Here is a 20,333-nt window from a genome sequence, read left to right as displayed (position 1 = left end):
AGGGTTGGCATTAGATTTGCTGGGGTCTGGGCCCAAATCCTGAGCTCCAGCACCCAGGACCGAAGTTGAAACCTGAGGTCTCCAGTTCTGGGCAGCAGCACTCGGGCTTTGGCTTCAGCCCTGGGTGGTTGGTGGATTTCAGGTTAAAGGCTTTCTGCTCAGAGCTGAAGCCCCTGGGCTTTAGTTTTGCCCCTGCACTCCCAGCATGGGATGGGGCAGCTCAGGCTTTGGCTAGGGTGGGGTCCGGCTTGTTTCCCCACACCTGGGTAGTAATTTTTGTTGGAGGAAGGGGGGTCACTATGCCATGAAGTCTGAGAACTGCTGCCTTGAGCAGAGATAGGCAATAATTTTTGGTGTGGAGACACTCCAAGATTTTGGAAAGTGGCCAAGGGCCGCACTTTTCTTTGAAGGGGTCTGGGATGCAGGTTTTGTGCAGAAGGGCACACAGGCTAAGGGACTGGGGTGCAGGAGGCAGTGTGAGGTCTGAGAGGGAGTTTGGGTAGAGGTGGGGATTATGACCTGGGTCAGGGGACTGGGGTGTAGGGTCAGGGAGGGAGTGTGGGTGCAGGAGAGAATTTTGGCCTGGGGGAGGAATGTAGAGAGGGTACAGAGTCTGGGGTGGGAGTTATGACATGGGTCAGGCAGTGCAGAAGGTTTGGGTGGTGATCTGGGGCAGGGAGTTGGAGGATAGGAGGGTCAGAGGTGCCAGCGGCTGGCTCTGGCTAGGAGGCACTTACCTAAGCATCTCCCAGACAGCAGCCCTGCAGCATCCCCAAGACAGGCTGGGCTCCTTGCCTGCTGCAACTCCAAACTATTTGAAAATCCAGGCTGCTCCCTCCATGTGGCTCTCAGTTCCAGTGAGGGGAGAAGCTTGTGCTGCTCACCCCCCACCCCCGGTTGATCTCTCAGCTCCTATTGGCTGGTTGCTTGAGAGACTGGCTGGGGTCAGTTCTTATTGGCTGATTGTTTTCAGCCAATAGGAGCTGAAGATTGGACTGGGGTGAGGAGATCACCTGAAGCCTTCCCTCCCTCCAGAGTAGAGAGTCAGGTGACAATATTCTTGCCATCAAGTTAAGGGAGTCTGGATTGGATAAATGGACTGCAAGATGGATAGAAAGCTGGCTAGACTGTCGGGCCCAACCGATAGCGATCAACAGCTCAATGTCAGGTTGGCGGTCGGTTTCTAGTGGAGTGCCCCAAGGATCAGTTCTAGAACTGGTTTTGTTCAATATCTTTATTAATGACCGGGATGAAGGGATGGATTGCACCCTCAGCAAGTTCCCAGATGACACTAAGATAGGGGGAGAGGTAAATACCCTGGAGGGCAGGGATAGGGTCCAGAGTGACCTGGACAGATTAGAGGATTGGGCCAAAAGAAATCTGATGAGGTTCAACAAGGACAAGTGCAGAGTCCTGCACTTGGGATGGAAGAATCCCAAGCATTGTTACAGGCTGGGGACCAACTGGCTAAGTAGCAGTTCTGCAGAAAAGGACCTGGGGACTGCAGTGGATGAGAAGCTGGATAGGAGTCAGCAGTGTGCCCTTGTAGCCAAGAAGGCTAATGGCATATTAGGTTGCACTACGAGGAGCATTGTTAGCAGATCTAGGGAAGTAATTATTCCCCTTTATTCGGCTCTAGTGGGGCCACATCTGGAGTATTGTGTTCAGTTCTGGGCCCCAATTACTGGAAGGATGTGGACACATTGGAGAGGGTCTAGCGGAGGGTGACCAAAATGATTAGGGGACTGGAACGCATGACCTATGAGGAGAGACTGAGGGATTTGGGTTTGTTCAGTCTGCAGAAGAGAAGAGTGAGGGGGGATTTGAGAGCAGCCTTCAACTTCCTGAAGGGAGCTTCCAAAGAGGCTGGAGGAGGCTGTTCACAGTAGTGATGGATGGCAGAACAAGGAGCAATGGGCTCAAGTTGCACTGGGGGAGGTCCAGGTTGGACATTAGGACATTTCCCTAGGAGGGTGGGGAAGCACTGGGATGGGCTCCCTAGGGAGGGGGTGGAATCTCCATCCCTAGGGGTGTTTAACTCTGGGCTTGACAAAGCCCTGGTGGGGTTGATTTAGTTGGGATTGGTCCTGCCGGGGGGGCTGGACTTGACGACTCCTGAGGTCTCTTCCAGCTCTAGGATTCCTGGTAATTCAGCTCTTAGCATGGGAGCTGGCTTCCCCAGGAGTCTTCTAAATAGAGGCGATTGTGGATGGTATGCCCACCCCCCTATCTCTGTGAGATTGGTTCAATCCTCAAAACGAGCTTGTTATGGAGCAGCCCATTTAGGACAGAGAAACGGGGGAGGACGGATAATAAAACTCCATTCAGTGATGGGGCGGGGGGGATCCCAACGAAGTAGGACAGTGACTTAGAGCTCGTAGGCTGCATGGGGGAAAGGCATCTCCCAAGCAGCCGCCTGCAGCCTCGCACGGGTGTAAAGAAGTGGAGCCCTTCCCCCTTGCCCTCAGGCAGTTGGTTGGGTCCAGTTTGAAGCTGGGCGCAGACGCTCACCGGACGCCCAACGGCAGTTCGGTTGAGGGGGCTCGAGAGCGCGGCCGGGCAGCCCCCTGTCGTGTCACCACCGCCCGGCCGCCGCTCCTCCACCTTCGCCCCGCCCCTCCGGGGAAGGCGCGAGGCCGCTTCTCCACCCCTCGCTGAGGCAAGGAGCCGTTGGGCGGCCCCCTCCCCCTCCCGCGCGGGCTGCCCTCTGGGCCCCGCTCCGCGGCCGGGTTGGGCTCTACCCCCCCCCCCGCTCTGCTCTCGGCCTGCAGCGGGGACACGATGTCGAACCCCGGAGAGGAGACGCCAGACCCCGAGACCGCGCCCTGCCGGCCCCGGCAGGCGAGGCCGGCCCCGGAGAGCCGCGACGGAGACGTGCCCAGCCTCCGCCCGCCGCAGCTGCCAGCCCGTAGGTGCCCCTCTGCCTAGAGGACAGCCCTAGCGCCGCCGCCCTGCGACGGGTCCGCGCGGGCAGGGCTGGGGGGGGGGGAGGATGGGAAGGGACCTGGACTAGGGCGGTGTCCAGGCCGGGGGGGGGGGGGGCGTTTCTGCTGCTGCCTCTGCCTCCAACGTGGGGGCCGTTAGGGAGGAGATGGGTAACTGCCCCCCCCCCCGTAATGCATTAAACATAAGTTACCTGACTAAACGGGATTTTTACATCCCTCAACTACAGGACTGCTTTCCGCCCGGCCGGCCCGTTCTTCCACCCAGCTCTCCGCTAGGGCAGCGTCGAGACCGGCGGGATTTCGCCGACGTACCTTTCACGGAAAAGGTTTTCCCTGACCAGTAGTTCCGCAAAAGCGCGTCTAGATCGGCACGGATGCTTTTGCGCAAGGAAGCCCCGATCGCCATTTTAGGCATCAGGGCTTTTTTGCGCAAAACAATTCTTCCCTGTCTATGCTGGTCCTCTGAAGCAGGTATTCTTGCGCAAGAGGGCTTTTTCCCGAGTGGGAGCATGAAAGGATTTGCGCAAGAAGCACTGATTTTGTACATTACAAAGTCAGTGCTCTTGCGCAAATTCAAGCGGCCAGTGTAAACAGCTGGCAAGTTTATGCGCAAAAGCTTGCTAGTCTAGACGCACCCTAGGAGTCCTGCGGCACCTTATAGACTAGTGGTCCCCAACCATTTGATGTCACCGGGTACGAGGGGGCAGGGCTGCGCATATGCCACACCCCCATGAGCCATGTGCCTGGGGCCGGCACCCCCCATAGCCGCATACCAGGGGCTGGCGCTCCCCATCGCCACGCGCCCGGAGCACGGACGGCCGCTTCGCCGTGTGCCCAGGGATGACGCCCCTCCCCCCCATAGCTATGTGCCCGGGGCCGGCGCTCTCCATGCTCCGCGCACCCGGTGCCGGTGCTCACCATGCGCTGCGTGCTCGGAGCGCGGGCGGCCATTTCGCTGCGCGCCCCCCCCCACATAGCTGTGCGCCTGGGGCCGGTGTCCCTCCGCCATAGCCGCACGCCCAGAGCGCGGGCGGCTACTTTGTCCCGGGGCCGGCGCCCCCACCCCTATATAGCCGTGCACCCGGGGCCGGCGCTCCCTATGCGCTGTGCACCCGGAACACAGGTGGCCACTTCGCTGCGCTCCCAGGGCCGGCGCTCACTGTGCGCCGTGCTCCCGAGGCCGGCTCCGGCACAGTGCATGCGCCACGTGTCCGGGGCCAAGCCAGCCCCGAGCACTTGGCGGGCGCACACAAATGCTCCTGCGGGCGCCATGGTGTCCGCGGGCACTGTGTTGGGGACCACTGTTATAGGCTAACCAAAGCGTTGGAGCATAAGCTTTCGTGGGCAAAGACCCACTTCATCAGATGCATGTAGTGGAAATTTCCAGATGCAGGTATAACTATGCAGGCCAGAATCAGGCTAGAGATGACAAGGTGGATCCAATCAGGGTGGATGAGGCCCACTTCCAGTAGCTGATCTGGAGGTGTGAATACCAAGAGAGGAGAAGCTGCTTTTGTAGTTAGCTAGCCATTCACAGTCTTCATTTAATCCTGAGCTGATTGTGTCAAACTTGAAGATGAACTGTAGCTCAGCAGTTTTTCTGAAGTCTGGTCCTGAAGTTTTTTTGCTACGGGATGGCTACCTTTAAATCTTCAATTGTGTGTCCAGGGAGATTGAAGTGTTCCCCTACAGGTTTTTATGTTTCCATTCCTAATATTTATACCTGCCTCTGGAAACTTCTACTACATGCATCTGACAAAGTGGGTTTTTGCCCACGAAAACTTATGCTCCAACACTTCGGTTAGTCTATAAGGTGCCACAGGACTCCTTGCTGATTTTGCAGATTCAGACTAACACGGCTACCCCTCTGATACTTAAGCTCTCCACTGGCTCTTTTGCCATTATAATAATAATGTGTGCAGTGACCAATCCTAGCTTTGTAATATGCTGAAGTGGAGCTGTGAGAAAGGAGACATACACAGCGTCAAATGGTCTTGTAGGCTATGTCTACACTGGTGGCTCAAGAAAACGTCCACACTGCCATGTGCGAACTGTGCTTTTGCGCAAGAGCATCCATGGCCATGTGGAGGCTCTCTTGCGCAAGAAAGCTCTGATGGCCATTTTAGCCATAGGGCTTTCTTGCGCAAGAAATCCCTGCAGAGCGTCCAAACTGCCCTCTTGCGCAAGAGCTCTTGTTAAAAAAGAGTGTAACTCTTGCGCAAGAAGCCCTCTCTTACCACGCCATACTGTAAATATTCTTGCACAAGAGCAGGTGGGCAGTGTGGACGCTTTCTGGAAGAATGGCCGTTCTTGCGCAATTTCCCACCAGTGTAGACATAGCCCTAGTGTCCTAAGCCTAATGTGGGATCCTAAGCTCTGCTTCCCATCCCGCTGCTAACCTTGTTGGAGGAGGGAGAACAGCCATCACGCTATTTTGCAAAGATTGCCCCAGGAAACAACAGTTTTACACTTCCCCTCATGTGTATGAAATATTTCTCTTTTACGTCATGCCCCAAAGTGCTTTTATCTATTTCTTCAAAGACTTCTTCAGAGCATGTTTCCACTAAACCTCTTTCATTGCCACTGTGAAGTTGGGCTGAAGTTTGATGGTCTTGCACAGCTTTCAGTAAATGAGACAGGTGCTGTTTTTCAATGGTCACTAGATGTCACTCTTATTTCATATATAAAAAGAGGTGGCTTTATTTGGTATAAAAGAAAGAGAGGCTCAGATCAAAACTGAATCTGGATTTTGGTCAATTCACAGCTTAATTCTCTCAGACAAGTTTAATTGTAACTTTGAGGAAGTATAGCCATCATTTCCTCATAACCACCAGGGACCTTTATTTTCCTCCCCCCCTCTCTGCTGCGGTCAAGGATTGGGGCAAGAGGTGCTACTAACTGGTGTGTATGTAGACAAGTGGGCAGAGCCTGCTGGCCACTCCCCTGCTAGTATGGCTGACCTCTGTGGCCACACTGCAGGATCTCTGCCTTGAAGGCTTACTGCCCACACTGGACACATTCATATCCCATTCCTCTGAACAGCAGCCCCTCCCTTTCCATGTTATAGAAAACAGTCCTTTTCCTGGGGCTTGTGGTTGTCCTGGCACAGCCAAACCTGGGCTTTGCTTTCAATTAGTAGAAGAGGAAGCTGCCTCTGTATCAGAGGTAGTAGCATGGGGCGGCAGGTGGGAACCAGTCTCCAAGGGGAGCATTTTAATAACTGTGTAAGTGCTAAATATTGTTGCAGCTACATGATTACTAAAATAACTGATATCTAACATCCATAGTTATAATTCAAAATGATCTGAACAAACTGGAAGAATGATATGTGGTAAATTGGATGAAATTCTACAAGGACAAATGCAAAATACTCCACTTAGGAAGGAACAATCAGTTTCATACATACAAAATTGGAAGTGTCTAGGAAGGAGTACTATAGAAATGGATCTAAGGGTCATAGTGGACCACAAGCTAAATATGAGTTAGTGTGACACTGTAGCAGAAAAAGCAAACAAACATTCTGGGATGTTCTGCAGGAGTGGTATAAGCAAGATATGAGAAGTAATTCTTCAGCTCTGCTCTGCACTGATTAGGCTTCAACTGGAGTATTGTGTCCAGTTCTGGGAATCACATCTCAGGAAAGATGTGGACAAATCGGAGAAGATCCAGAGAAGAGCAATAAGAATGATTAAAGGTCTAAAAAACATGACCAATGAGGGAAGACTGAAAGAATTGGGTTTCTTTAGTTTGGAAAAGAGAAGACAGAGGGGAGATACAAGGAGGAGGGAGAAAAATCATCTTCCTTAACCTCTGATGATACGACAAGAAGCAATGGACTTAAATTGCAGCAAGGGAAGTTTAGGTTGAACATTAGGTAAAACTTCCTGCCTCTCAGGGTGGTTAAGCAATGGAATAAATTGTCTATGCAGGTTGTAGAATCTCCATCATTGGAGATATTTAAGAGCAGGTTAGATAAACATCTGTCAGGAATGATCTTGATCAGTAATTCCCAGCCTTTTTATGCTGTGAACAGGCCAAACGCATTCACAAACTTTTGGCGGTCCATCATAATTTTATTTACATGTTGGCACTAGGGATGGTAAGCAACTGGTCGACTATCCAATAAGCAAAAGCTTTTCGGATAGTTGACACGCCGGTCAATTAGTCGCTTCCCCCCCTTGCTTCCTCTGTCAGAAAGAGGCAGCAAGGCGGGGGAGTGGAGGGGTGCTGGGGGGAGCCATCTTAAAATGCCGGTTCCCTCCAGCTCCGTGGGAGGGGGCAGGGGCACAACAGCTGCGTTCCACATTTGAAATGTACAAGAGTCCCTGCTAGGTAGCACTTCCGCCTTTGAAATGTAGCAACAGCCCAGCAGGCTCTTGCTATGTTTCAAAGCGGAAGCAACCTTATCGACTAATTGATGGAAATTCCATTGACTATTTGATTAGTCGATTAATCTAATTTTAACATCCCTAATTTGCATATGCATTATGCAAAGAATGAATATGCAAATATTAAAATACAATGTTTCCTGTCCACCTAGCCCCATCCCAGCCCCTTGCTCTCCAGTGCCTAATACCCTTTGACCTCCACTCCTACGCCCTGTGATCCTTTAACCTCTGACCTCTACAGCCCATGCCAACACTCTTTTGCCCCATGACCCCACCATGCCCCCACCCCACACTCCCCAGAGAAAGAAGCTGCCCCCTCTAAGGAGCATGGCCATTACTGCATACCGGCAAGGGGAGCAGCTGTTGAGGGCACATATGCTCCCTCCTTCGTGCCCCCTCCATTCTCAAGCCATTTTGCATCCTCATGGGGGGGAAGAGCCCTAGCTGGGCTGCTGTTACCAAGGATGGAGGGAGGCACCTTCTGCTCCACCTCTCTTGCTGCTGCCTGAGTCTCAGTGCCACCGCTGGCAAAATTGCCTGTACAGGCAGGGCACCTCCTGCTGCTAGCTCAGTTCCGGCACAAAAAATGAGCCACCATAACTGCTGGTGCTGACCTGCTGTGAACAGCTGGCTTCAGCTCTGGCAGCTTCTGGGGCCCGGCAGCCAGCGGTTCACAGACCGGCAGTGGACTGTGGATTGGTGGTTGGGAATTACTGATCTAGATCAGAGATGGGCAATAATTTTTGGAGGGGAACCACTTCACATATTTTGCTACCTGGTCACAGGCTGGCTCCGGCCCTCCACCAGCAGGAATGGGGTTGAGGCTACAGAAAAAGAGCATGACACAGATTGAGTGTGAGATTGAGTGTGTGGCAGTGTGTATATTTGGCAGAGACTGGGAGAGTATGCGTGGCAGTGTCTGTGTGTGGCACAGACTGGGTATGTGTGCTGGCTAAGTTTTTAAGAGAAGCCACACTATCTCTCAGAGAATGTGTCCTGCTCTGTTGTCTTCCCCACCCCTGTTCTGCGTGCCTCTGAGTCACATGCTTCAGATTGGAGCAGCTCTGTTGACTTATGTGTCTGTGTGACTGATTGTCTAGGACCCCAGCTCTGCAGAGATGGCATACATAGGCAGGGGAACACCACTGACTTCAGCACTCCCCTCCACCCCCATTCTCCTTCTCAGCTAGCAGGAGAATCCTGGAGGCAGCTGTAGGACAGAATGAGGGGAGGGGCAGCTGAACACACACTGCTGGCTGTAAGTATGTACCTCTGCTAATCAGCTGGGCAGACCAGAGAGGAATGCTTAGCAGGCAGGATCCAGCCCCCAGGACTGAATTTTCCCACCACCAGTCTATATGGTGCTTGTTCCTGCCATGAGTGCAGGGGACTGGGCTTTATGGCCTCTCGAAGTCCCTTACAGGTCTAAGAATTCTATAATTCTATGAATGTTAAATGTAAGACTAGTTGATCATGCCCCTATATCTCACTAATTTCACTTCTTCCTTTCTGCAGCCAGCCCTCCACCACTTCTCTCCGTGGCAGAACTACTAGAAACAGCACAAGAGATTTCCAAAATGACCATTGCACATGAGATTGTGTTGAACCGTGATTTCAAAGTGCAAGAAGTCAACTTGTCACCAAACAGGTTCCTTACATTTCTCTGTTTTTTCTCGTCTGAAGTTGCAGATCATGTAGCTGAAATAGGAAAGGGGGGAGGGGAAGACTTAGAGCAGGCATGTCAAACTCGAAGCCTGTTGAGGTCTGTACAAAAGAAAACTGATAACTTTCAGGGCCACCAAAGAAAATTTACTTCTATCAGAAAATCGTAATTATTTATTATTATAGATTATGTTTTAGGTATATTTTATAATATTTTTTCAGGTCTTGTTTGAATATAATACAATAATTTGATGTGTAAAATTGTTATTTGCATCCATGAAAACTCTGAGTTTAAGGTGCTTCAGTCCCCCCTGCTCTAACCCAATTCCCCTCCCGCCCCTTTGCCCCCTCCGCTCTAACCTAATGCCTGTGTCCTGGAGCTGCCGCCACCCTGCTCTTCTCCCTCCAGGTGCTGGGGCGCGTGCACAGAGCAGCCAGCCACAAGCAGTCTTGGTGTGCAGCTCAGAACCAGCAGGAGCCGCATTTCCTTAATCAAAGAGCCGCATGTGGCTCGAGAGCCACGGGTTAGCCACCACCCTTGTTATAAACAATGTAGCTGGGCAGGTCGCACTTAGATAATTTATAAAGATGTAGTCACGGCCACAAAAAAATTTCATCAGGCCTCATGCTTGACATGACTGACTTAGAGGGATAAAGGAGAAGAGATGTAAAATCTTCAGCAAAGATCACTCCGCAATCTTCCCTGTAACTACAAACTTACTGAGTTCTATCTGAGCACCTTAACGACTAGAGCAGTGTTTCTAAAAAATTTTGAAGACCGAGGAACACCAAACAATTTTTTTGATGGGGAACACCAAGGATTTTTGTTGAGTGGGGAAAAAAAAAAGGAAGCTTGTCCCCTTTTAAAGATGGCCATTTGAACTCTTCTCTCTGAACCAAAATTTGGGACACATTAACTACACCCTTTGACCTCTGTTTACTATGCCCCTGACTCTCGGGGTCAAGATGGGCACATGACAGAAGTAAAAGTAACCCCCTCTAAGAACTTTTCCCATCATCCTCCTACCCATAGAGGGATGAGTTGGCCCCCACCGAATCCTCTCTCCTCTGGTGCTGGTTTCTCCCCTGCAGGTGTCTGCCCTTCTGCTTCACCCCCAGAATCCCCTGGCACCTGCACCTTCCCTTACCCTTGCACCCTCCTGGTGCTTCCTCCTTCCCTCCCAGATCTGGCTGACGGATCTGATGCCTCATCCTCCCAGATCTGGCTTGTGGACCGCGGCTGTGCGACCGGGTCCGTGCACTGTCACTTCCCAGCAGAGTGGGAAGGGGTGGGGAGAGAAAGGGCTGTGCATAGTGCACACTGGCAGAGCCCGAACATAACCCGCTCTGTAGCACTTCAGCCGAGCTTTGTGCAGTCTCTGCCAGCGCCCCTCCACCTCTGGCAGCAGTGGCAGCTACCTGTGGATGGAGGAGGCTGGGCTGGCAGCGCACGGTGGAGGCAGTCCTGCAGCGAGAGGGAAGGGCTATATGGTGCGGGAAGGGGCTTGCTGGACAGCGGTGCATGCTGCATGGGAGCTCGGGGCTCCGGACACTGCACGCCACCAGCAGCGGCCCTGGCTGCCCGTGCAAAGCACCAAGGGAGCCGCTTACGTGCTGGGTGGAGGCAGGGAGTTGCTACTGCACTGCACTAGCGCTGGGTGTCTTTACATTCGGGACTGTCCTGGAAAAAAGGAACATATGGTCACCATATCTCCGTGGTCACCTCGGACTGCCTCATGGCACACCGTTGTGCTGCGGAACATAGTTTAAGAAACGCTGCATTAGAGTATCCTCTGTTGCTGCAAAAAAGAGGCTCTGTAGAAAAGTATTCTGCCAATCTCTAAGGATAAGAAATAGGGGTTAGAGGATTTATCCCTTCACTCCCCCCCTTCCCTGGCCCTCACGTGAATAGAGAACAGCAATATCTGAAATCTGAAGATGCTTTATCCCTTGTTTTTTCCCCACCCCTTTCCTGTTTGTCCCATATATATATATATATATATATATATATATATATATATATAGTAATATTTTAGGTATATATCTTAGTTATTTTACTGAAACTTAACTAACCAACCCTAATTTATTTTAATATGATTATTTAGCCAGTTATATCCTGCTACCTTAACTGGTTTACATCCAGCACAGTTACACAGTAGATAATCAAAGAACCAGACAGATCATACAGATAAACAATACAGAGATGGGGAGATAATGAAGCAACAAAAAGAATGATGCTTTCATAATCCCTACTATTGATAAGTGAGTCCTTGCCAGGCAGAAGGCTATCAACCAAGTTTCCTTTAAATTTTCTAGGCTCTCCCCTTTATCTGGAGGCAATAGATTGGATCGCTTTTCTAACAGCCCCAAATTGCCTCATTTCAATGTGACTGGTTTGGAATGTGCCACGGTGTGACTGCATGTTTCCGGGCTTATGGCTGTTCCTGCATCTTAACCAAAAGTCTTAGGTCATGAACAAGGCTTCAAACCATCATATACAAATAAACTGATTTTAATTCTTTTTTATACCCCTGTAAGAATACACCTACATTCTTGTATAGGCAGTAACAGGGGATATGAAGGGCATTTGTTATCTGTATCTATCACAGGTTGGCTAAGAAGGGTGGCTTACTGCTCAACTATTTTAAGTGCTGTAGAAGTAAGATTAAGGCAATTTACATAGATTTGTGAGCACATATTCTGCATGCCCAGCTAGTATTGGTATAAATAGCAGTGTAGAGGGGGTGGTGCTATTTAGGTGAGTAAATACATGTCTTAATTCCTTGGCTATGTACTCTACTTGCCTCTCTTCAGAGGCAGTACATCCCAGTGTCCAACTGCTGGAGCCATTCCCTACTGCAGGGAAAGACTCCAGCTGGTCCTCCATGCCCAGAAACTTTGCCTGCTACCTCAGCCTTCCATGGATATGTGCAGGCACACAGCAGTGAGGCCATAGTTTGCTTTTCACTGTGGTGTGTAGCTGCACTTATCTGCATACTCCTGCCAGTGTAGACAAGGCCAGAGCATGTTTGGCCATGGTAAGTAGAGACTGCTGGATAGGACACATTTGGAAGAACTGGGGAATTTAGTTTAATAGAAGTTCCCATAGGAGGGAGAGCCATAAGGCACATTTATTCCCATGTTAGAAGCAAAGTTCAAAGAAAATGCACAGAGGTTCAGGTGGGGACAGGGACACTCCATAATGATAGGTGCTAGAATGTTAAATAGTTACTTGTTCCCACTCCCAACTCAGCCTGGAAAGCAGAGTGAAGGAAACATTGCACAAAGCTTTCTGGGACGCTCTGAAAGAACAGCTGTCTGCAAGTCCACCAGAATACACGCATGTGATTCAACTGCTGCAGGAAATTAAAGAGGTGAGCAGTTCAAGAGACAGGACAAATAGCCCCCTTAGAACTAGGCTTCTGTTTATGACGTTGTAGCCCATTTTATCTAAGCCTTCCCTTATGGCTACGTATTAGACCAGAGGCATGAATGAATGGAATTCATTTTGAGGAAGAGTTAAATACTAGGCCCAACCTTTTAGATCCTGTCTGTAAAACCATCCCCTTGACACCCAAGTTTCAACTATACCTGTGTAAGTCAACTAACTATATCTCAAACGTGTAAAAAGCAGCGGAAATATGTAACAGTCAGTATGGACCTAAATTAACATACAGGCAGTCCCTGGGTTACATGGATCCGACTTACATCGGATCCCTACTTACAAACGGGGTGAGGCAACCCTGCACTAGCTGCTTCCCCCCAGCAGACCAGGGAGAGACAAAGCTAGCGCCCCCTCCCCCCCCCAGCAGACCAGGGAGACGCGGAGCGGCTTTTCTCAGCAGACACTTCAGCTTGAGAATAAAGGACTGAGGGAAGTGAGGTGTGGGAGAATAAAACTGAGCTCTGGAGAAATGTTTGGCTAGAGTTTCCCCTACAATATGTACCAGTTCCAACTTACATACAAATTCAACTTAAGAACAAACCTACAGTCCCTATCTTGTACGTAACCCGGGGACTGCCTGAATATAGTTTAAGTATCAGAGGGGTAGCTGTGTTAGTCTGAATCTGCAAAAGCGGCGAGGAGTCCTGTGGCACCTTATAGACTAACTGAAGTGTCGGAGCATAAGCTTTCGTGGGCAAGGACCCACTTCGTCAGATGTATCTGACGAAGTGGGTCCTTGCCCACGAAAGCTTATGCTCCGACACTTCAGTTAGTCTATAAGGTGCCACAGGACTCCTCGCCGCTTTTGCATATATAGCTTAAATCTCTGTCCTATACCGGTGCAATGGTTTCTTCAGCAAGAGCTTATTCACACTCTGCATAAGGAATCATATAGAATCACAGAATACTAGAAGGGACTTTAAGAGATCATCAAGTCCAGTCTCCTGTCCTCATGGCAGGACCAAGTACCATCTAGGTCATCCCTGACAGATGTCTATCCAACCTGCTCTTAAATATCTCCAGTGATGCAGATTACACAGCCTCCCTAGGCAATTTATTCCAGTGTTTAACCACCTTAACAGTTAGGAAGTTTTTCCTGATATCCAACCTAAACCTCCCTGGCTACAATTTAAGCCCATTGCTTCTCGTCCTATCCTCAGAGGCCAAGGAGAACAGTTTTTCTCCCTCCTCCTTATAACGCCCTTTTAGGTATCATATCCCTTCTCAGTCTTCTCTTTTAAACTAAACAAGCCCAATTCTTTATGTCTTCCCTCATAGGTCATGTTTTCTAGACCTTTAATCATTTTTGCTGCTCTTCTCTGGACCTTCTCCAATTTCTCCACATCTTCCTTAAAATGTGGTGCCCAGAACTAGACACAATACTCCAGTTGTGGCCTAATCAGTGCAGAGTAGAGCAGAAGAATGCTTCTTCCTTATCCACAAGACTCATTATCCTATCAAAGAAAGCTATCAGATTGGTTTGACATGATTTGTTCTTTACAAATCTGTGCTGACTGTTACCTATCACCTTATCTTCTAGAGGTTTGCAGATGAATTCTTTAATTACTTGCTCCATTACCTTCCCTGGCACAGAAGTTAAGCTGACTGGTCTATAGTTTCCTAGATTGTTCTTATTTCCCTTTTTGTAGATGGACACTATATTTGCCCTTTTCCAATCTTTTGGTATCTCTCCTGACTTCCATGACTTTTCAAAGATAACTAAAGACCTCCTCTATCAGCTCCTTGAGTATTTTAAGATGCATTTCATCAGGTCCTGGTGACTTGAAGACATTTACGTAATTTTTAACTTTTTCTTTTTTTATTTTGACTTCTAAACCTACCCTATTCCACTAGCATTCACTCTGTTAGTTAGGCATCCTGTCACCATCAATCTTCTTGGTGAAAACTGAAAAAGTCGTCATTAAGCACCTCTGCCATTTCCAAGTTTCCTGTTGTTGTTCTTTCTCCTTCTTCACTGAGCAACAGGCCTACCCTGTCCTTGGTCTTCCTCTTACTTTTAATATATTTGTAGAACAAATTTTCTCCTTCCTCCTTGTGACACCCTTTTAGATATTTGAAAACCGCTATCATGTCCCCCCTTAATCTTCTTTTTTCCAAACTAAACAAGCCAGTTCATGAAGCCTGGCTTCTTAGGTCATGTTCTCCAGACCTTTAATCATTCTTGTAGCTCTTCTCTGTACCCTTTCCAATTTCTCCACATCTTTCTTGAAATATGGCGTCCAGAACTGGACACAGTACTCCAGCTGAGGCCTAACTAGTGCAGAGTAGAGCGGCAGAATGACTTCACGAGTTTTGCTTACAGCACACCTGTTGATACAACCTAGAATCATATTTGCTTTTTTTGCAACAGCATCACACTGTTGACTCATATTCAACTTGTGATCCACTATGACCCCTAGATCCCTTTCTGCCATGCTCCTTCCTAGACAGTCGCTTCCCATCCTGTATGTATGGAACTGATTGTTCCTTCCTAAGTGGAGCACTTTGCATTTCTCTTTATTAAACTTCATCCTGTTTACCTCTGACCATTTCTCTAACTTGCTAAGGTCATTTTGAATTATGTCCCTATTCTCCAAAGAAGTTGCAACCCCACCCAGTTTGGTATCATCTGCAGACTTAATAAGCGTACTCTCTATCCCAATATCTACATCATCGATGAAGATATTGAACAGTACGGGTCCCAAAACAGACCCTTGCGGAACTCCACTAGTTATCCCTTTCCAGCAGGATTTAGCACCGTTAACAACAACTCTTTGACTATGGTTATCCAGCCAATTGTGCACCCACCTTATCGTGGCCCTATCTAAGTTATATTTGCCTAGTTTATCAATAAGAATATCATGCGAGACCGTATCAAATGCCTTACTAAAGTCTAGGTATATGATATCCACCGCTTCTCCCTTATCCACAAGGCTTGTTATCTTATCAAAGAAAGCTATCAGATTAGTTTGGCATGACTTGTTCTTCACAAACCCATGCTGGCTATTCCCTGTCACTTTATTACCTTCCAAGTGTTTGCATATGATTTCCTTAATTACCTGCTCCATTATCTTTCCTGGGACAGACGTTAAACTGACCGATCTGTAGTTTCCTGGGTTGTTCTTATTCCCCTTTTTATAGATGGGCACAATATTTGCCCTTTTCCAGTCTTCTGGAATCTCCCCTGTCTTCCATGATTTTTCAGAGATCATAGCTAAAGGCTCAGATACCTCCTCTATCAGCTCCTTGAGTATCCTGGGATGCATTTCTTCAGGACCCGGTGACTTGCTGACATCTAACTTTCCTAAGTGATTTTTAACTTGTTCTTTGTGTATCCTATCTTCTAAACTTACCCTCTCTCTGTTTGTATTCAATATGTTAGGCACACCTCCAGACTTCTCGGTGAAGACCGAAACAAAGAAGTCATTGAGCATCTCCGCCATTTCCAAGTTTCCTGTTACTGCTTCTCCCTCCTCACTGAACAGTGGGCCTACCCTGTCCTTGGTCTTCCTCTTGCTTTTAATGCATTTATAAACGGTCTTCTTGTTTCCCTTTATGCCTGTAGCTAGTTTGATCTCATTTTGTGCCTTTGCCTTTCTAATCTGGCCCCTGCATTCCCGTGTTGCTTGCCTATATTCATCCTTTGTTATTTGTCCTAGTTTCCATTTTTTATATGACTCCTTTTTTATTTTGAGATCATGCAAGATCTCCTTGTTCAGCCAAGCTGGTCTTTTGCCATATTTTCTATGGCAACATATTTTCTATGTATTCTAAGAATTTACTGGATAATCTGTGTCCTGTTGTGTTAGTTTCCCAACATATGTCTAGACAGTTGAAGTCCCCCATCACCACCATATCCCGCGCTTTGGATGATTTTGTTAGTTGGTTTAAGAAAGCTTCATCCATCTCTCCTGCTTGGGAAGGTGGTCTGTAGTAGACCCCTAGCATGACTTCATCCCTGGTTATTGCCTCTTTTAACCTAACCCAGAGACACTCAACAGGTCTGTCTCCTATGTCCATCTCCACCTCAGTCAAAGGATATCCATTTTTAACATACACCGCAACACCTCCCTATTTTCCTTGCCTTTCCTTCCTGAGCAAGCTGTACCCTTCTATGCCAATATTTCTGTTGTGTATATTATTGCACCAAATCTCAATTATAGTTGTGTTTATTAAGACTTCAAGTTCTTCCTGCTTATTTCCCATACTCCTTGCATTTATATACAGGCATCTAAAATACTGATTTGATTTTGCCCACCAGTTTTGCCTTGTCCCTCCTTTATCTCTGCTATTATAGCCCATGCTTCCTCCCATTTCTGACCCATCTTCCAGGTCTCCATGTTTTTCACTTATCCATGGGCTTTGGTCACTGAACCTAATTTAAAGCCCTCCTCATTAGGTTAGCCAGTTTGTATCCAAATATTGTTTTCCCCTTCCTTGAAGGTGGGTGACAAGAGAGGGATCACGTGAGGATTACCTGTTGTGATCTCTCCCTCTGGGGCATCTGGCATTGGCCACTGCTGGCAGACTGGACACTGGGCTAGATGGACCTTTGGTCTGACCCAGTATGGCCGTTCTTATGAAAGGTGAACCCCATCCCTACTTAGCCGTCCTTCTTGGAACAGCATCCCATGGTCAAAGGAACCAAAGCTCTCCTGGCAACACCATCTTTGCAGCCAGGTGAAAGGCAGTATCTTGGTCCAATTAAGGGATGTGCTAAATCTCATTAGTATTGGACCCTCTGATTTTCACCAGACATGAGCAGAAGGCTAGCTTGTAGGCGGAAGGAAAACTACTACATTTTTTTTAAACATCCCTGTTCCTGTCCTAGTGATAGCTGCATTCATTAATACCTTGGCTACCTCTTCCCCCTTAACTCGATTGAACCTCTCTCAGTGGACCAAACCCTGTCTTGACTTCAGGACAGACGATTTGGGTTCTAAGAACAGTAGATGATGTCTCAGTTAATAGGATTGTAGACTGAATACATGCCTCTTGAATTAAAAATGTATTATATGGGTTTGATTTAATTAAAATTTTACTCATTAGGTTTCTTAAAGAAGCCTAAAAGACACATGAAGTAAAGAGAAAACGTCTTGCATGAAAATCCCCCCTAGGCCAACAGTGACTGTGCCCTTCTGAGCATCCAGTCCCTGTTTTCTATAAACTCCTGTAAGTTTGTTCTCTCTCTCTCACTCACTCAAAACCCTTTTCCAAGACTAATTATCCCATACCTCTCTCCTTTTATAGTCCTGAGAGGCAACGCCTTTCCCCAAAAGCCATCCTGCAGGACAATAAAAGATATCCCTTGATATAAAAGGAAAGAAGAGATCACACGTTTGTTGGGGTCTAGCATCTTGTGTTAAGCCTTAAGGGAGTGAATAGGGACAAACTCTCTTATGGCTGTTATGGTTGTTCCTGATTTTCAGTGTGAGTCACCTGAGTGCTCATTCCTTTAAGGCCAGCCTTGAGTCTTGTGCAGTTCCTGGCAAGTTGCCTGGTTCCTAGGTTGGAACACATACAGACTTTGTCTTTCTGACTCTCTCTTTGGGGCAGTCCATACTGTTGCTGCTGCTGCCACGGCAGAGCCGTCTGCGGAGCCAGATTGAAGAAGCCCTGGACATGGAGCTGATCAGACAGGAGGCTGAGCACGGGGCTCTAGACATTCCCAATCTCGCCATGTACATCCTAGATACAATGGCGATGCTGTGTGCACCCATCAGAGATGAGGAAGTGCAGAGACTACAGGGTGTGACAGACCCTGTTCAGCTGCTCAGGTGGGCCACCCATAAATGAATGCATCTACAATTGTTATGTTGTGGCATGGAAACGTACTGCCCCCTGCCCAATAATCACATCACATCTGACTCTTGCTATACTGAGCCTAACCTTGTCGGTATTATGAGTTTTAAAAATGAATATTGGATTAAATTGCTGTTCAGGGGTATTGGGGAATCATGTGAAATGAACTAGAGGTTCAGCTTAGTTCCAAGGGAACATGTGTTCCTTTCACACACTTCCATTGTAATCGGCACTGCATAGAACCTCCCCCCCCATATCAGAGGGACACAGGATGAAACAAAAGATAGGTTCTTATTTCCCCTATATCTAGGGACTCATCACTATATTGGAGTGCCTCCAAGCTATTATAAAAGTAAACTTTGCATTAAGTTCCGAGTCCCATCATCTTACCTCTTGTAATGAGTCTGTAGATTGGTTCCAGATCCTGTCTTCTGTATGCATAAATCTATCCCATTGCAAGATGATTGCATTCAGTGCAACATAGCTCTTATGGGAGGTCATGTTCTCTTGATGTCGCTGGGGGCCCCTTTAGATCAGGGTAGAAAAGCCTGGAGGAAAAATGAAGCAGCTTGCTCTGCCCTGTTATACTAGTTGTGAAGGGTAAGTTGGATGGATTCCGGGGCACGCATTTTGGTACCTTTTCACAGCACAAAAACTAGATTATAAAAAAGTCTGTGCTGCATGAAAAGAATGCCACTGGGTAGTGTGCGGGGTTGGATTGGCTCCTCCAACACTTTGGAATGCCCAGAACTGAAGACTGGGTCTCTCTGTAGCCAACATGACATTGGGGTCTCTTGTCTTTAGAGGGGGGCACTCACTGCAGTGAGACGCTTGCAGTGCCATTCTCCCTCCCCTTCCCACATTCTCTTATTCACCCCAGGGAAATTTTCCGGGTGCTGGATCTGATGAAAATGGACATGGCAAATTTTACCATCCAGAGCCTCCGGCCCCACCTGCAAGATCATGCTATCCATTATGAACAGAAGAAATTCCAGGAGCTCCTAGCCAAGTTGCCTAGTGAGTGAACAGGGAAGGAGGAAGAGAGGTGGTATAGGGGGGTTCTGGGTCACCATAAAGTGTCTCGATACAAGGATTAGTAATACTGAGCACCAGAGTAGGGCATCATGCATCCAAAGTGCATTAATATTCCCAATGTACGCCAGTTGGGGAAGGGATCACACCCTGAGACTGATCTTAGGGGCTGCAGAGATATTGTCCAGGGTAGAAAGCCCTCATTTGCAAGTGGACTGAGTCAGCAGAGCCGTCAAAGGTTGGTGGGTTTGGAAAGTAAGCTTACAAGCAGTGGTCCCTTGGCACACTGGGTAGGTGGTTTGAAGTAAACTTGTGTCAGTTGACTGCTTCAGTAGCCCTATGGAGAAACAAGTGTTTGTAACAACAGCTTATTCAAGCATTTAAAATGTGCACATTCCTTTTTAAAAGTTCTGTTTGAAACAAGTGTTTTTGTATATGGGGTATTGGTCACTTTCCTTTCTATTTCCTATTGTGGAATAATGTACAGAAATAGAATTATTTACTTCATTTCTCATTATTTCTTTGCCCACCTGAAACTGATCCTCTGTTTGACATCAGCCCATGGGTGCAGACATTCTGCAGGTGTCTTCAGATGCAGGGTAAACAAAAAGCAGCAAATAGAAACAGAGCTGTTAAGAATCTTTCATGCAAATTTGAGTTAGTAACAAGATGGAAAGGAGGAACTGTCAAATATAATTATAAGGAGAAATACCTCTAACCAGGGGATGGATTGGTGGCAAGAGCAGTGGCTGGATGTCAGGACAGAGGGTTTTAATTCCATCTTTTTCACTAATGTACCTTTTAAAAGAGAGTGAGTTATTTAATCTGTTTCAGTTTCTCATGAATAATATAGGTAACATACCCATCGCAGGGTGTGTTGTGAGACTGTGTTAATGTGCATACAATGCTTTGAGATCCTCAGAGAAAAGGGCAGAATGTTAAACAGATCTGCAGTCACCCTTGGCCGACCGTTCCCAGGGGATTTTAGTGGATTTGCTGAATGAATCAAAAACAAGTTACCACCTAGAGAGCAGACTTTGCTGTTCCCTGTACCAGCTA

At 47.9% G+C, this 20,333-nt stretch overlaps 1 protein-coding gene across 5 annotated transcripts in view; it reads left to right on the top strand.

The window, feature by feature from the left end:
* The first annotated feature begins 2,478 nt into the window (after positions 1 to 2,478).
* Positions 2,479 to 20,333, top strand: part of TCP11 (t-complex 11) — a 43,257-nt gene continuing 25,402 nt past the window's right edge. The window contains exons 1-6 of one of the 5 annotated variants that reach the window (XM_075910437.2): positions 2,479 to 2,908; positions 3,173 to 3,271; positions 8,849 to 8,981; positions 12,249 to 12,369; positions 17,997 to 18,217; positions 19,123 to 19,259. In XM_075910437.2, the coding sequence (XP_075766552.2) occupies positions 2,782 to 2,908; positions 3,173 to 3,271; positions 8,849 to 8,981; positions 12,249 to 12,369; positions 17,997 to 18,217; positions 19,123 to 19,259 (838 nt within the window). In that variant the 5' untranslated portion in view covers positions 2,479 to 2,781. The remainder of the gene's footprint in view (positions 2,909 to 3,172; positions 3,272 to 8,848; positions 8,982 to 12,248; positions 12,370 to 17,996; positions 18,218 to 19,122; positions 19,260 to 20,333) is intronic. The other 4 variants (XM_075910436.2, XM_075910435.2, XM_075910438.2 and 1 more) reach the window with 4 other exon arrangements.

Source organism: Pelodiscus sinensis, chromosome 27 (genome assembly GCF_052426305.1).
Source record: "Pelodiscus sinensis isolate ZL-2025 chromosome 27, ASM5242630v1, whole genome shotgun sequence".
NCBI lineage: Eukaryota > Metazoa > Chordata > Testudines > Trionychidae > Pelodiscus > Pelodiscus sinensis.
Note: the sequence above shows the minus strand (reverse complement) of the source record. Positions and strands in the feature narration are given on the sequence as shown.